This window comes from Canis aureus, chromosome 4 (assembly GCF_053574225.1).
Source record: "Canis aureus isolate CA01 chromosome 4, VMU_Caureus_v.1.0, whole genome shotgun sequence".
NCBI classification, from domain to species: Eukaryota; Metazoa; Chordata; class Mammalia; order Carnivora; family Canidae; genus Canis; species Canis aureus.
The window spans coordinates 88,775,283-88,787,771 of NC_135614.1; the positions used below are offsets into that span (position 1 = coordinate 88,775,283).

The window sequence follows — 12,489 nt, forward strand, 5'->3', positions numbered from 1 at the left end:
GAAAGTTGGAGCTATTCCATATATATGAAAGTTGGTCTCCAAATTTTTAGGACTTTTTTTTTTTAAGATTTTATGTATTTATTCATGAGAGACAGGCAGAGACACAGGCAGAGGGAGAAGCAGGCTCCATGCAGGGAGCCCGATGCGGGACTGGATCCCGGGACCCTGGGGGTCATGCCGTGAGCCAAAGGTCACTCAACCACTGAGCCCCCCCAGATGTCCCTGTTTAGGGCTTTTTATCTGTTATTTTGCAGATGTTTATATGTCTGAGGGAATACATGGTGATTATCGCTGATTTGCGACGTCCAGAAACACTTGGATAAGTCAACAAGAATCCTGCAGGTGCCCCTAAATAACCACTAAGCCCCTCAGATGTTTCAGCCTTGAAGGCTCTTCCCGCTGCACGGACTCCGAGCCCCTGCTCCCGGGTCGCGCTCCTGAGCGCCCAGCACCGAGCCTCCCGCCAACGCCTCTAGGAGTCTAGTGGGTCGGCGGCCCTACAGGCCTGAACTCAGTAGTTGGCGGTGGCAGCCCCAAGAGACTGAGGAGGTGCCGAGGCTGCCAGCGGCGGCTCCCGCCACCCCGCCTTCCCTTGGGTGACCCGGAGGTGGCTCGGTCCCTGCCTGGCAGGTGCGGCGCTGACGGGGCAGGTGCACAGGCGCAGGGCTGCGAGCCGGGCCTGGTTGGCACCGCGTGGAGCAGCCGGGGCACAGAGGGTGCCAGGCCGCCTGCCTCACTCGCGATCCCCTCCCCTGGAACCCGAGCTGCCCTGTGGGAGGTTTACACCCGCGGTGGGGGGGCACCTGTGGCTTCCACAGCCTCCCTGCCGCTGCACTGCGTGTCCCCGCCCCGGGAGCCCCCCTGAGCCCCTGCCCCGGAGCCCTTGCCCCGGGAGCCCCTCCGTGTGCCCCTGCCCCAAGAGCCCCCTGTGCACCCTTGCCCCGGGAGCCCTCCTGCGCCCCTGCCCTGGGAGCTGCCCCACCCCCACCCACCCCTGCCCCGGGAGCCCCTCTCCCCCCCACCACGCGCCCCTGCCCGGGAGCCCGGTGCCTGAAGCACATTCTCTACTCGGTGCCGGTTTATGGACGTGAACGGGAGGGCCGCGGTACAGAGAGGCTACTAGCGCTCTGCCAAGATTCATTTATCCCGCATCATATTTCCTGGTGCTCAAAGACTCTGGGCGAGAGGGACGAGGCCGGCTGCTAGCACGAGCTCTTACTGAATCACCATCTATTTTTAAAGAGCACGGGAGGGTCACATTTCCAGTCTTCCAGAACCCCCTGCGGAGCATACCGTGTGCTGCCTTCTGAAGCTCGCTGCCTTCACACTTCATCTCTGTGGCCGCTGAACTGGACAGAGACAAATTGGACTTTCAATATAAAATTCAGACATTTTTTATTGATATGTTTTGCAAAGAGAGAAGGTACACAATAGTTTTCTTAGGATGTTATGTACTTATTTCTGAGAGACACAGAGAGAGAGGCAGGCTCCCTGCTGGTGACACCGGGCGTCGTTTTCAACCTCGGGGTCCCTCGGATGGCTTGGTCCTGGCCTCGGTCCTGGCCCCGGGTGGAGGCCGGTGCGCTGTGGCCTCGACGGGACGGGTCCCCAGCTCCAGGCCGGCTTCTCTCTGCAGGCTCGGCTCCCGCACGCTCCCCTGCGTCTCCAGCTGCCGTAGCTTCGGTTGGGACCTTGAGTTCTGTGCCCCAGCCCAGGCGGGCCCTGGTGCAGCGAGCTGCCCTCCCTGGGCTGCGGCCTGCACACCGCAGACGACGGGCCCACCGACGCTCCATCTGCCCGGGTAAACATCCTTCCTGGCCCAGGATCTTGAAAATCGTTGTTCTGTGTATTCGTCTGCGTTCATGTGTTCGTTCTTTCAGTCTTCCTCTCTCTGTCCCCCCTCTCCCTCCCCCACTCCGTTCCTTCCCATCTTGTTGTTTCCGATGGAGGGCAGATGAATCCCTGATGTATCATCTTCCCTGACGCCGGTTCACCTCTTGTCTCTGTTTTTGAGTCAGGAGCTCTAGCGGCTTCTCCCAGGTGACTCCTTGCAGTGACTCTCTGGGTAAGAAACACCTGCCTCCCAGTCACTTGGGACCGTCACTGAAAGGGCCGGGTGCTGGGCCTTCCCGCCGGCCTCCCCTGTCGGAGTCTGTGGGGTGAGGCCCAGAAGGCTGCAGTTCGAGCACTGGGTGGGGGGTTCACACACACTCGATTCGGGAACGGCCCAACGGGCTGGTTTGGCCAGGTCACCAATGTGTGCACTTAATGGTATTCTAACGGGTAAGGACGCAGGAAGGAGGGAGGTTGGTTTCCAAGCCCACGTGGAAGCCTCGGCTCCCTTCTGTGATAAAGTGAGGCTGCTTGTCTGAGGAACCATCTTCCTCATTTTTATTCCCCTCCGACTGTCACCGGCAGGTGAAACCTCACCTTCTGCAGCTCCTGACAAGGGAATAACTGCTGACCCTGACCATGCAGAGGGTCCCTTGCTAAAAGTCTGTCCCTTAGCTTTTGTTAAGAAGAAGATGGTAACTGAATGGGATCTGCAAGGCCTTAGTTCTGGTGGCTTTTTCTCGAAAGCACCGCACGTGTGCAATCCCGGGGGGAGCCCTTCGGAGAGCCGGGGGGGAGGGGCCGGGAGTCGTGAGCTTGAACTGCCTTCACCAGGAGTGTGAGAAGGCGGTGATAACCTGGGTGGGTCGTGAGGGAGCGACTCTTAACTGGCCCTTACCTGTGGCTGGAGTGCACCGAGGCTCCCTCCTTCGTGAGGGCGAGGGACAGACAAAGCTGGAGCAAAGCCGGGTGCGGGGTAGGGTGGGGACGAGGGACCACAGAACCTCCCCGGAAAACGCACGTTCTCTCTGAGACTGAAGAGGAAGGACATGAACCCTGGAACATTACACTGAAGCCGTCGGGGATTTTCGCCGTCGGACGAGCTTCCATCGTAGAAGACTTACACTCAGACGTCCCGTAAGCCTCCTCTTCTATGAGTTGGGCCTCACGGTGCGTGCTGATCCGCGCCAGCGATGCTGGGAGGACGCCACACGCCGTGAGAAAGGCCGGTTTCCCCAGCATCGTGCGGTGTTCACAGGGATCCCGTCTCTGGTTATGCGTTCTCCAGACGGGCCCTCCAGGAAGGCCGAGAGGCCCCCAGCGAGCAGCGCCGTGGCTGTGTGCACGTCACCTGTGCTAAAACCTCAGCCAGCCACGAGGCAGACCTTAGTTTGCGCCGAGTATTCAGATGCTGTGGGCGCAGCCTTTTTTCCTGGGAAGGGTGGGTCCTCATGATGCCACGTTGGTGTTGGTCAGTCACACCTCACTGCTCCCGGCTCTGGAAAGGAGAAGGAACATGGAGCGTTCTTTCTTTTCATAAATTATCTAAAGTCTCATCAAAGGAGCTCATTGGATTTATCCATTCTTTGAAGAGGGCATGTGTGTTAGACAACAGGATGACTGGAAACCAGGAGTCTTGGCCTCAGGTCTATGAACAAACTTGGGTTTCACTTTCTTCATCTACAAAATAAGACTGAAAAGTTGGTATCAAATGTCGTATTTTATTCCAAAGTCCACAACTGTATTAGATACTATTCAGTTATGTATGCTGCGTGACTCTGTAATGGTAGACTGTATACAGTGGAAGACTGGAGAGCTGTATGTTCTAGGGGGACTCAGAATTAACTCGCTGGACAGGTTAAAATGATCATGAAGCTCCCAGAGAGTGACTCTTCTGTTTCGTGTTTTGATTTTTGATTTTTAAGATTTATTTATTTATTTTAGAGAGAGGCGAGCACATGCAAGAGCATGGGGGGGAGGAGGGAGAGAGAGAATCTCAGGCAGACTCACTCCGAGTGAGACGCTCAACACGGGGCTCGAACTCCCGACCCTGAGTTCACCACCTGAGCTGAAACCAAGAATTTGATGCTTAACCAACTACACCACCCAGATGCCCTGGATCCACGTTTCATTTAAAGAGGTGTAGAGTGGGCTCTCTGCTTTGCTTTAGACTCAGACTTCTTCATATTTCCACTAAATTTATTTAGCACAATGTATGCATTTTTTTCTCAAAAACATTTACTATTCTTTTTAAACATTTGCTATTCTTTCCAAATCTCATTTGGTTAGATATTTTCATGTTCTTCACAATGGATTCCTCGTTTCTGTTTGTAGTTGCGACAATAATTCAAATATCAATTAGAATTACTTAAGGTTATGGTGTTAGTATAAGTAACCATAGAAGTTATTGTCCTAAGATACTGTCACATAAGGCTTCTTCTGAAGGGGAGGAATTTAGTATAAATAAGAACGTCCTTGTATGACATGGGAAATATTCACAAGGTGAATATCCTCTTGTTTCTTCTTCCCACCAAGTGGTGGTGTCTGTAGACAGAGAGGGACTGTGCTACAGGTATTCAGTTTGTGCTGGTTTGAAATAACAACAGTAAACACACTGGGTATAATATGAGACACAAAGGGGGAACTTGATGACTTTTTATTGAATAAATGAATAAGGATGGATAGATACTGAGGTTTCTTCATAGCCACTTAATCCCACTATGAAAATAGGTGGTCCTTCAATGTAAAACAAACGTTTTGGTTAATTCATTGTGATATGTATTAAGCACCTTAAATTGTATGAAGACTTCACCATGACGTTATAATTTAGGCAATTTTAGATGATTTAGTATTAGACTAGGCTCCTTGCTGATTTTAGGGCATTTACTTACTAGAATAGTGAAGTATGTATACAAATATGTATAAGTTCTGAGACAGGAATCCTAAAGGTAGTATTAGGACAAGGTTTCAGCATCTCTATATGGTATAACTTATTTTAAAAACTGTGTTTCATGGTTTAGCTCTCAGAAATACTGTTTGCTTCACAAATAAACTGAGGCAAAAAACTTAACATTTGTATATAGAACGTGAAGTGAGATAGACTCATTGAGAATGTTATTTATTAAATGAAAAGCATGATCATACATGTATCATAACAAATTTTTATTTTTATTTTTTTAAACTAAAAATTTATTCATTCATGAGACACAGAGAGAGAGAGGCAGAGACACAGGCAGAGGGAGAAGCAGGCTCCATGAGGAGAGCCCAATGTGAGACTCGATCCCAGGACCCCGGGGCCATGCCATGGGCAGATGTTCAACTGCTGAGCCACCCAGGCGTCCCAGGAATTTTTATTTTTTATTTAATTGATTTTTAAAAAAGATTTTATTAATTCGAGAGAGGCTGAGAGAATGTGTGGGGAGGGGCAGAAGGAGAAGTGGACTCCCTGCTGAGCAGGGAGCCCCAAGCGGGGCTGAATCCCAGGACCCTGGAATCCTGATTGAGCCGAAAGCAGACGCTCAACCACCCGAGCTACTGAGGCAGCCCTCAGATGTTTAAATAAAGGCCATATGTGCGTATCCGTGTGTAGCTTTAAGAACAGTAGTAAGTCGGTTTGCACGTGTCCGTCATCTAAGTCAAGAGCTAGAGGGATCCCTGGGTGGCGCAGCGGTTTGGCGCCTGCCTTTGGCCCGGGGCACGATCCTGGAGACCCGGGATCGAATCCCACGTCGGGCTCCCGGTGCATGGAGCCTGCTTCTCCCTCTGCCTGTGTCTCTGCCTCTCTCTCTCTCTCTGTGACTATCATAAATAAATTTAAAAAGTTAAAAAAAAAAAAAAATTAAAAAAAAAAAAAAAAAAAAAAAAAAGAGCTAGAACGTGACCAGGACTCAGGAGGCTCCCATAGGCCTCGCTGGTCACATTCCCTACATACCCCCACCCCACCCCTGTCCTGGAGCTTGGTGGTGGTGGTTGGTTTGTTGATGTTGCTTTTTTTGAAATCATTTCCTTGCCTAAACAGTTTGTCGGCTTAGCATGACTTTGAGCTTCGTGTAAATGAAGTCCTAGTGTCCGTACTCTGTGATCTTTGTCTTTCAGTATTTTGATTCTGAGGGTCACATACAGTCACGGAGTTCATTCATTTCCCCTGCCATTTCATCTTTCATGGCCTGGACACAACTCACTTTATCTGTTCATTGTCCTCTTGAAAATACTCCTAAATTTGTTTCAAAATACGAAATGTTCATTCATTCCATTTGAATCGTTGAGAGAATGATAAAGCATTCCATAGGAAGTTTTTCATTGATTTGTTAGAATTGCATTTGCCAGACTGTTCAACCAAATCCTTAAATATACTATTAAATATGCAGAGAGAGCAGACATTAAAGTCCGTATTTATGTCCACTGTATGGCCCCAGTAAATGAACAGTGGCCTAGCCTAGTCAATTTGCAATAAGTCCTCAGGAAGGAGGCCACAGGGCTCCCGGGTGGCTCCGTTAGTGAAGTGTCTGCCTTCGGCTCAGGTCATGCTCTCAGGGTCCTGGGATCGAGCTGCATGTGGGGCGCCCTGCTCAGCAGGGAACCCGCTTCTCCTTCTCCCTCTGCCCCTCTCCCCACTTATGCGCACGCTCTTTCTCTCAAATAAATACATTTTTTTAAAGGCTACACTTTAATGATCGTATTATTTCCTTTGCTCCCCTGCGGTTTTCAGCCTCCTGTACAAAATCTTTTCCCATTAAGCAGACATACTGGCGAGATTTTGTTACAGAGAGTGGCTTCTATCCATGCACTTAGTGTTTCCTCTGGTAGGTCTGCAGTCGTTCATAAGGTAGGCAAAAGCTAGTGCTAAATTTGGTCGCCAATGGAAACTGGCTTGCTCAGCGATTCAAGAGAGGGGTAGAGTTCATGGGTACATAAACCACTGTCCGACAGCTAAGCGTCCCCAAAAGTTCATTTCTTAGGATACTCATTCACAAGTGTCTACCTCATGGGATTGCATCTACCTGGAGAACTGGTAGGCCAGTGACTCGGCGAGAGCATTTGACTCTGATAGAATAAAGAGGAAGGAACATGAAATTGTTGTTTTTTCCCTTTTTTAATGCTATTGGATTCACTTAAATGTAACTTAAAATTGTATTTAAAAAGGGTATTTAATTATCTAATCTACAAATTGCCTTAGTGTTCAAAGTATATTAGAAAGAAATAGGGGCGCCTGGGTGGCAGAGTCGGTTAAGCATCTGACTTGGTTCGGCCCGTGTTGTGATCTTAGAGTCATGGGATTGAGCCCCACGACGGGCGCTCTGCTCAGTGTGGAGTCGGCCTGCGTTCTCTCTCTCCCCACCCCCACGCTCTCTCAAATAAATCAATTGAAATTTGTAGATTACTTCATTAAATTTCCTTTTTAAATATAATTTTAAGTTATAGTTAAATCTTAAAAAAAAAAAAATTCGAACCACGTGTACATAGTCTCTGGGGAGTTGAGCATCTAGGGGTCAAGGTAGCTTTGATTTGTTTTAGGACTACTGGATTTGAATCCAGAGATCATCTCGCTCTGATTCCCTTGCAGTTGCAGCTCACTAATGTGAGCTGACAGTTCACTAATAATCTTTGTCTTGTACTGGCAACGTTCATTTATTGCCTTATCCTTAGCTCTATGGCAGTGCCTTCCACATACCACTTATCTATGAAATGAATGGATTTGAGGGCCCTTGACAGAGCTTGTTTCAACTGGTATATTCTGGTGATGAGTTAGTATTGCAAGAGTGGGCTGAACTTGCTGTGATGGTGATTTTAGGGAATGCCCTGTGTCTGCATGTCTTCTTCCTGGAGAGGCTGTTACTGGTTTTAGCTTACTGAGGTTCCTGTGGGAAAATGAGGGCAGGGGCCCAGAGCACATGCCTGACCCACGTATCACATTCAGTGCATTCTATGATGACGGTTGGGAGAGGATCCATTAGAAAAATACGAGGAACTTTGAGACCCTGTTGAGTTTAACAAATAGTTTTCTATTGAGCTAATGGACCATAATGTATATTGAGAAGCATTGCTGTTGATGATGATGACGATTAGAAGATCGGCGCCGAGATTCCTCTAAAAGCACTGTGGCTTCCCTATCCTTGAGGTTTCCAACGTTCCTAACAAGTGCCCCCAGGCCCCTATGATTAGGTCCCATCCTACCTTCCAGGCTTTATGCAGCCTTCCTCTTCTGGCCGACTCTGTCCCTGTGGAGCCACATGTGGGGCTCGATTCAGTAGCGCCGGTAGCTCCTTCTGGCCCCAGGCCCTCTGCACATGTTGTACATTGTTCTATGTGGAACTCTTTCAAGCCCTGTGATAGACTGCTGCTAATCCAGAGTTCATCATAAAAGGGGCTTCTTCAGAGATCTCTCAAAGCCCCCACCCTATACTTCACCCTCGTTGTAATGGGGGATTTGTGTAAGAAATTGTTTAGCTTGAATCTCTTCTCTTGGCATATGAGCTTCATTGGGCAGATACCTGGCTTGTTCAATTCTCAGGGCTTTTCCAGAGAGCGTGACCAGTAGCAGGTGCTCAATAAATATTTGCTGAAACAACGAATGTTGAATGAATCATAAAAGGCAGCTAAAATTTCTTGTTTTCTTTTTGTCTCTTTAGCTGGGAAGTTGTCAATTCCAAACCAGATGAAAGACCCAGGTTCAGCCACTGTATTGCAGAATCATGGATGAATTTCAGCCTATTTCTTCAAGAAATGTCTCTTTTTAAACAGCAGAGCCCGGGCAAGGCAAGTTTTCCAGCATGGAGGATTACTGTGTGTGCTTTAGAACGTGCAATAAATTGGAAACCAATGAGTTAATCTAGTTTATCAGCTTATAAGAGTTCTCCAATACTAGATATAAAATACTAGGAACACTTGCCATAAAAGCTGATATTAGCAAAATTCAGAAATATGAGTGTGTTAGCATTAGAAAATCCTCAAACTTCTTTTTTAAAGTTGTCTTCTGTTTTATACATGTTTATCTAACTCATTAACAAAAATGGTGATTGGTCTTATCAGCCAGACTTAGGAGAAAAAATTACTAAGAATTTCAGTTTAAAAACAGACATGTAAATGTAGAGAGCAAACTGGTGGTTGCCAGAGAGAAGAGGGGCAGAGAAATGGGCAAAACTGGCAACAGGGGTTAAGAAGTACAAGCTTCCAGTCATGGAAGTCACCGTTATGTCATACACCTGAAAGTCATGTGATAGGTCAACTGTACTTCAGTTTAAAAAAATAAATAAGTCATTGGGATGTAAGGTCCAACTTAGGGAATGTCATCCATAGTATCGTAGTAAGTACAGAGATGACAGATGGGAACTAGATTTGTCATCATCCATAATGTGTGTAAATGTCAGGCTGCTGTGGGGTACACCCGAAACTCCTATAACAATGTATGTCAATTATAATCCAATAGAAAAAAGAATTTCAGTTTATATCGTTTAGGCCGGTTCTGCAGTCGAAGGGAGAGGAGACAGAGTCCTTCTGAGGGTGCCTTTGGAGATAATGGAGTCTTTCAGTCTAGAAAGTAGAGATTCCTATATGATTTATTTAAGAAAGAAAACCTTTGGCAAAGATGCTCACAGTCTTTATATAAATGGAACGAGTGTTTTCCCAGTTAAAATGAAAACCCCTGAGGAGAAGGATCAAATGTGGTTTGGGAGGGATTGCACGGTGCACATCCTTGGAGGACTTGGTGTGCAGAGGCAGCTACAGCTGTGATCGTGAGAACATGGGTTTAAGGGCAGAGCCAGCAACGGACGCTTCCCCTTCCAGTATTGTTGGGTTCAAGATTCTTGAACCTCCGCCTGCAGTTGGAAGGAAGAGCCTAGGAATATCGACATTTAAAATCCCTCTGGTTGTACCATGTACATGTGTCTCTTAACTTCAGTAGTATTGAAAAATAAAACTATGCTTGGGCACATTTTGAGCATTATTAAAGGGGCGACGTTGCATATGTATGGATTTTTTTTAAAAAATCACTGAAGTTAATTCTTAGACCAGATATCCATATGGTGGAGAGGGAGAGTTGCATTTTTGATGCCTATTTTACTGAAATGATCAAAACACATTTTTAGGAGATTCTGAATTTAAAACTTCTGCATTGGATTGCATTAATGTACTCCAGGTCGACTGGCTTAAGGTGATGATGTTACAAATTTAGTGGATAGTATGGAAATCTCTTTGTGAAACTGAATTCTGGACGTTGTAATGCTTTCCTAGACTTATTCTTTCAATGCTTATGGTCTTTCCTCTTCCATTTTGCTATTAGAATTGCATATTCGTCAAGGGCCTCTGCTTTTTCAGAAACAGCTCTTAACTTTGTTCCATAAGTTCATCTGTTCTCCTTTTGATCAGTTAACTTATTAATCCTGTGCCAAAGAATGGGAAACCAAAGTTAATCTGATGGTGTTAATCAGTTACTGATCAGAGTTATATATTCTTTTTTCATATGTCTTTTTGAAATTCCCTTAAGGAATAAGGAATTCTCTTTACTTGCCGATTTAATACCATCATATAAAGATAAATCAAAAGAAGAAGGATAGTTTAAGACTGGGGTGTGGAAAACAAGTGAAGGCTTTATGGGAGATTTTTTTGTCATGATGTTTAAATTTGTTGAAACAACCAAGATTTTTTTTTTTTTTTTTTTTTTTTGGTTACAACTGGCAGTAGGAAAATATGCACATTTCACTTTGGGAATTTCATGTCATTTCCAGTTGCTTTCTAAGTGACCTAGAAGTGGGGTCAATTTGAGGGATGGATGTGGTTAGGAAGGAGGATAGTAATGGCCAGTGGATTCATCCTAGCAGCTTATCAGCTATGCAGATTGCTGTTATATTCATACAAATGCCTCAGATTTTTGCTTTGCTGTGTTTATGAATCTTGATGGGTTTATAGAAGTACTTTGAACTTGCAGGTTATTTACCAGACTGCATTATTTTCAGCAACTGATCCTGAGTAAAAGAAGTTTCGGGGACATATGACGCTTCAGTTCTCTTGCATCTGGCAGTCATACAGCCACAGGCATGATTAATGGGAGATGTTCTCTGTGCCAGAAATTAGCTTCTGGAACCTTAAAATGATTTTTCATTAAGTGTTAAAGTGGGCCGAGGCCAGCTGAACACAGCAGCCATTAGGACCAAGTACAAAAGAACACTGTTTGAAAAACATTTACCATAATGTGATAGATCACATATAGACAAAACTTGTGTATCCTGTGCTCAAAAATGTCTTGGGGTTGTAACTGTCACATGTTGTTTCTATTATTTCTAGTTTTGTCTCCTGGTCTGCAGTGTGTGCACATTTTTTACAATCTTGGGAAGTTACATTCCTGGAGTTATACTCAGCTATCTGCTGTGTAAGTATAGTAGAACATTTGGCTAATTTATGTGATGCATATGGTATTGCTTAATGGTCCACAGGACCTTCCGTAGTTTGGAAGAGGAGGGATGAGTTCTTGGTTATAAAACACATTGGTCATCCTTTAATTTCCTGCTGTACAAAGTTTCTCCTTTTCCTAGAGACATGTTTGTATTTTCAAGTTGGAAGAACAGCTGCCAAAAGGCAGGGTGGGTTGGTTATAAGTGTTTTGATTTGATTTTAAATTACGGCAGGAGAACTATAAGTAAGCTATACTTCCCACCCCCACAAACACACTAATACTTTTGCCCTCGTGTGTGTTCTGTGGCTCAAAAAATAATTAAAACTATAATGTGATGTCACTGCACTCCCACCAGGATGGCTAAAATTAAGAAATACGGACCATATCAAGTATTAGCAAGGATACAGGGCAACTGGAAATTCCCACATACCGTTGGTAGGTAGGTAGGTAGAATGGTGTAAACACTTTGGATAACAGTTGGGCAGTTTCTTAAAAACGATCTAGGTAGAAGGGGAGGAGGGCGGGGGGTGGGAGTGAATGGGTGACGGGCACTGGGTGTTATTCTGTATGTTAGTAAATTGAACACCAATAAAAAAAAAAAAAAAAAAAAAAAAAAAAACGATCTATGACCCGCCTATCCCATGGCTAGTATCTATTTACCCAAGAGAAATGAAAGTATGCATCTACACAAACACTTGCATGCAAATGTTCACAGCACCTTTATCTGCAGTAGCCAAACCCAGAACACAATCCATATGTGCACCCATAAATGTACCAGGAAACAAACTCTAGTATATCCATCCATACAGTGACTGCTCAGCACTAAAGAATTGGCGTATGCAACAATCCGGATCAATCTCCAAATAATTAGATCGAGTGGGAAAAGCCAGGTAAAGAAGAGTATAGAGCGTATGATTCCATCTATACATAATTCAGACTCCTCTTGAACCAATGGCAAAGCACACCCATGGTTGCCTAGGGATGAGGTGGGTCGGGGCAGGGGAAGGCAAGAGAGAGATGAATGGGAAGATGGGGAACCTCTCGGGGGTGAGGGCTATGTTCACTACCTTCATTGTGGTAATGGTTTCTTAGTTCTTTGCACATGTCAAAACTTATGAAATTGTAATACTTTAAATGTGTGCAGTTTATTGTATGTCAAATACAGCTCCAAAGTGCCATTCAAAAAAGTACAGCGGGCCAGCTTCTCCTGAAAAACCTGGTCTGCTGCTGCCACCCTGAGGATGGGATGAGACTCAACTAAGGCT

At 45.8% G+C, this 12,489-nt stretch overlaps 1 protein-coding gene across 5 annotated transcripts in view; it reads left to right on the plus strand.

Moving 5' to 3' along the window:
• RETREG1 (reticulophagy regulator 1) overlaps nucleotides 1-12,489 on the plus strand; it is a 122,406-nt gene that overhangs the window by 98,363 nt on the left and 11,554 nt on the right. For all 5 annotated transcript variants that reach the window (XM_077896396.1, XM_077896397.1, XM_077896398.1 and 2 more), the window contains 2 exons: nucleotides 8,463-8,589; nucleotides 11,116-11,200. In XM_077896396.1, coding sequence (XP_077752522.1) covers nucleotides 8,463-8,589; nucleotides 11,116-11,200 — 212 coding nt within the window. The remainder of the gene's footprint in view (nucleotides 1-8,462; nucleotides 8,590-11,115; nucleotides 11,201-12,489) is intronic.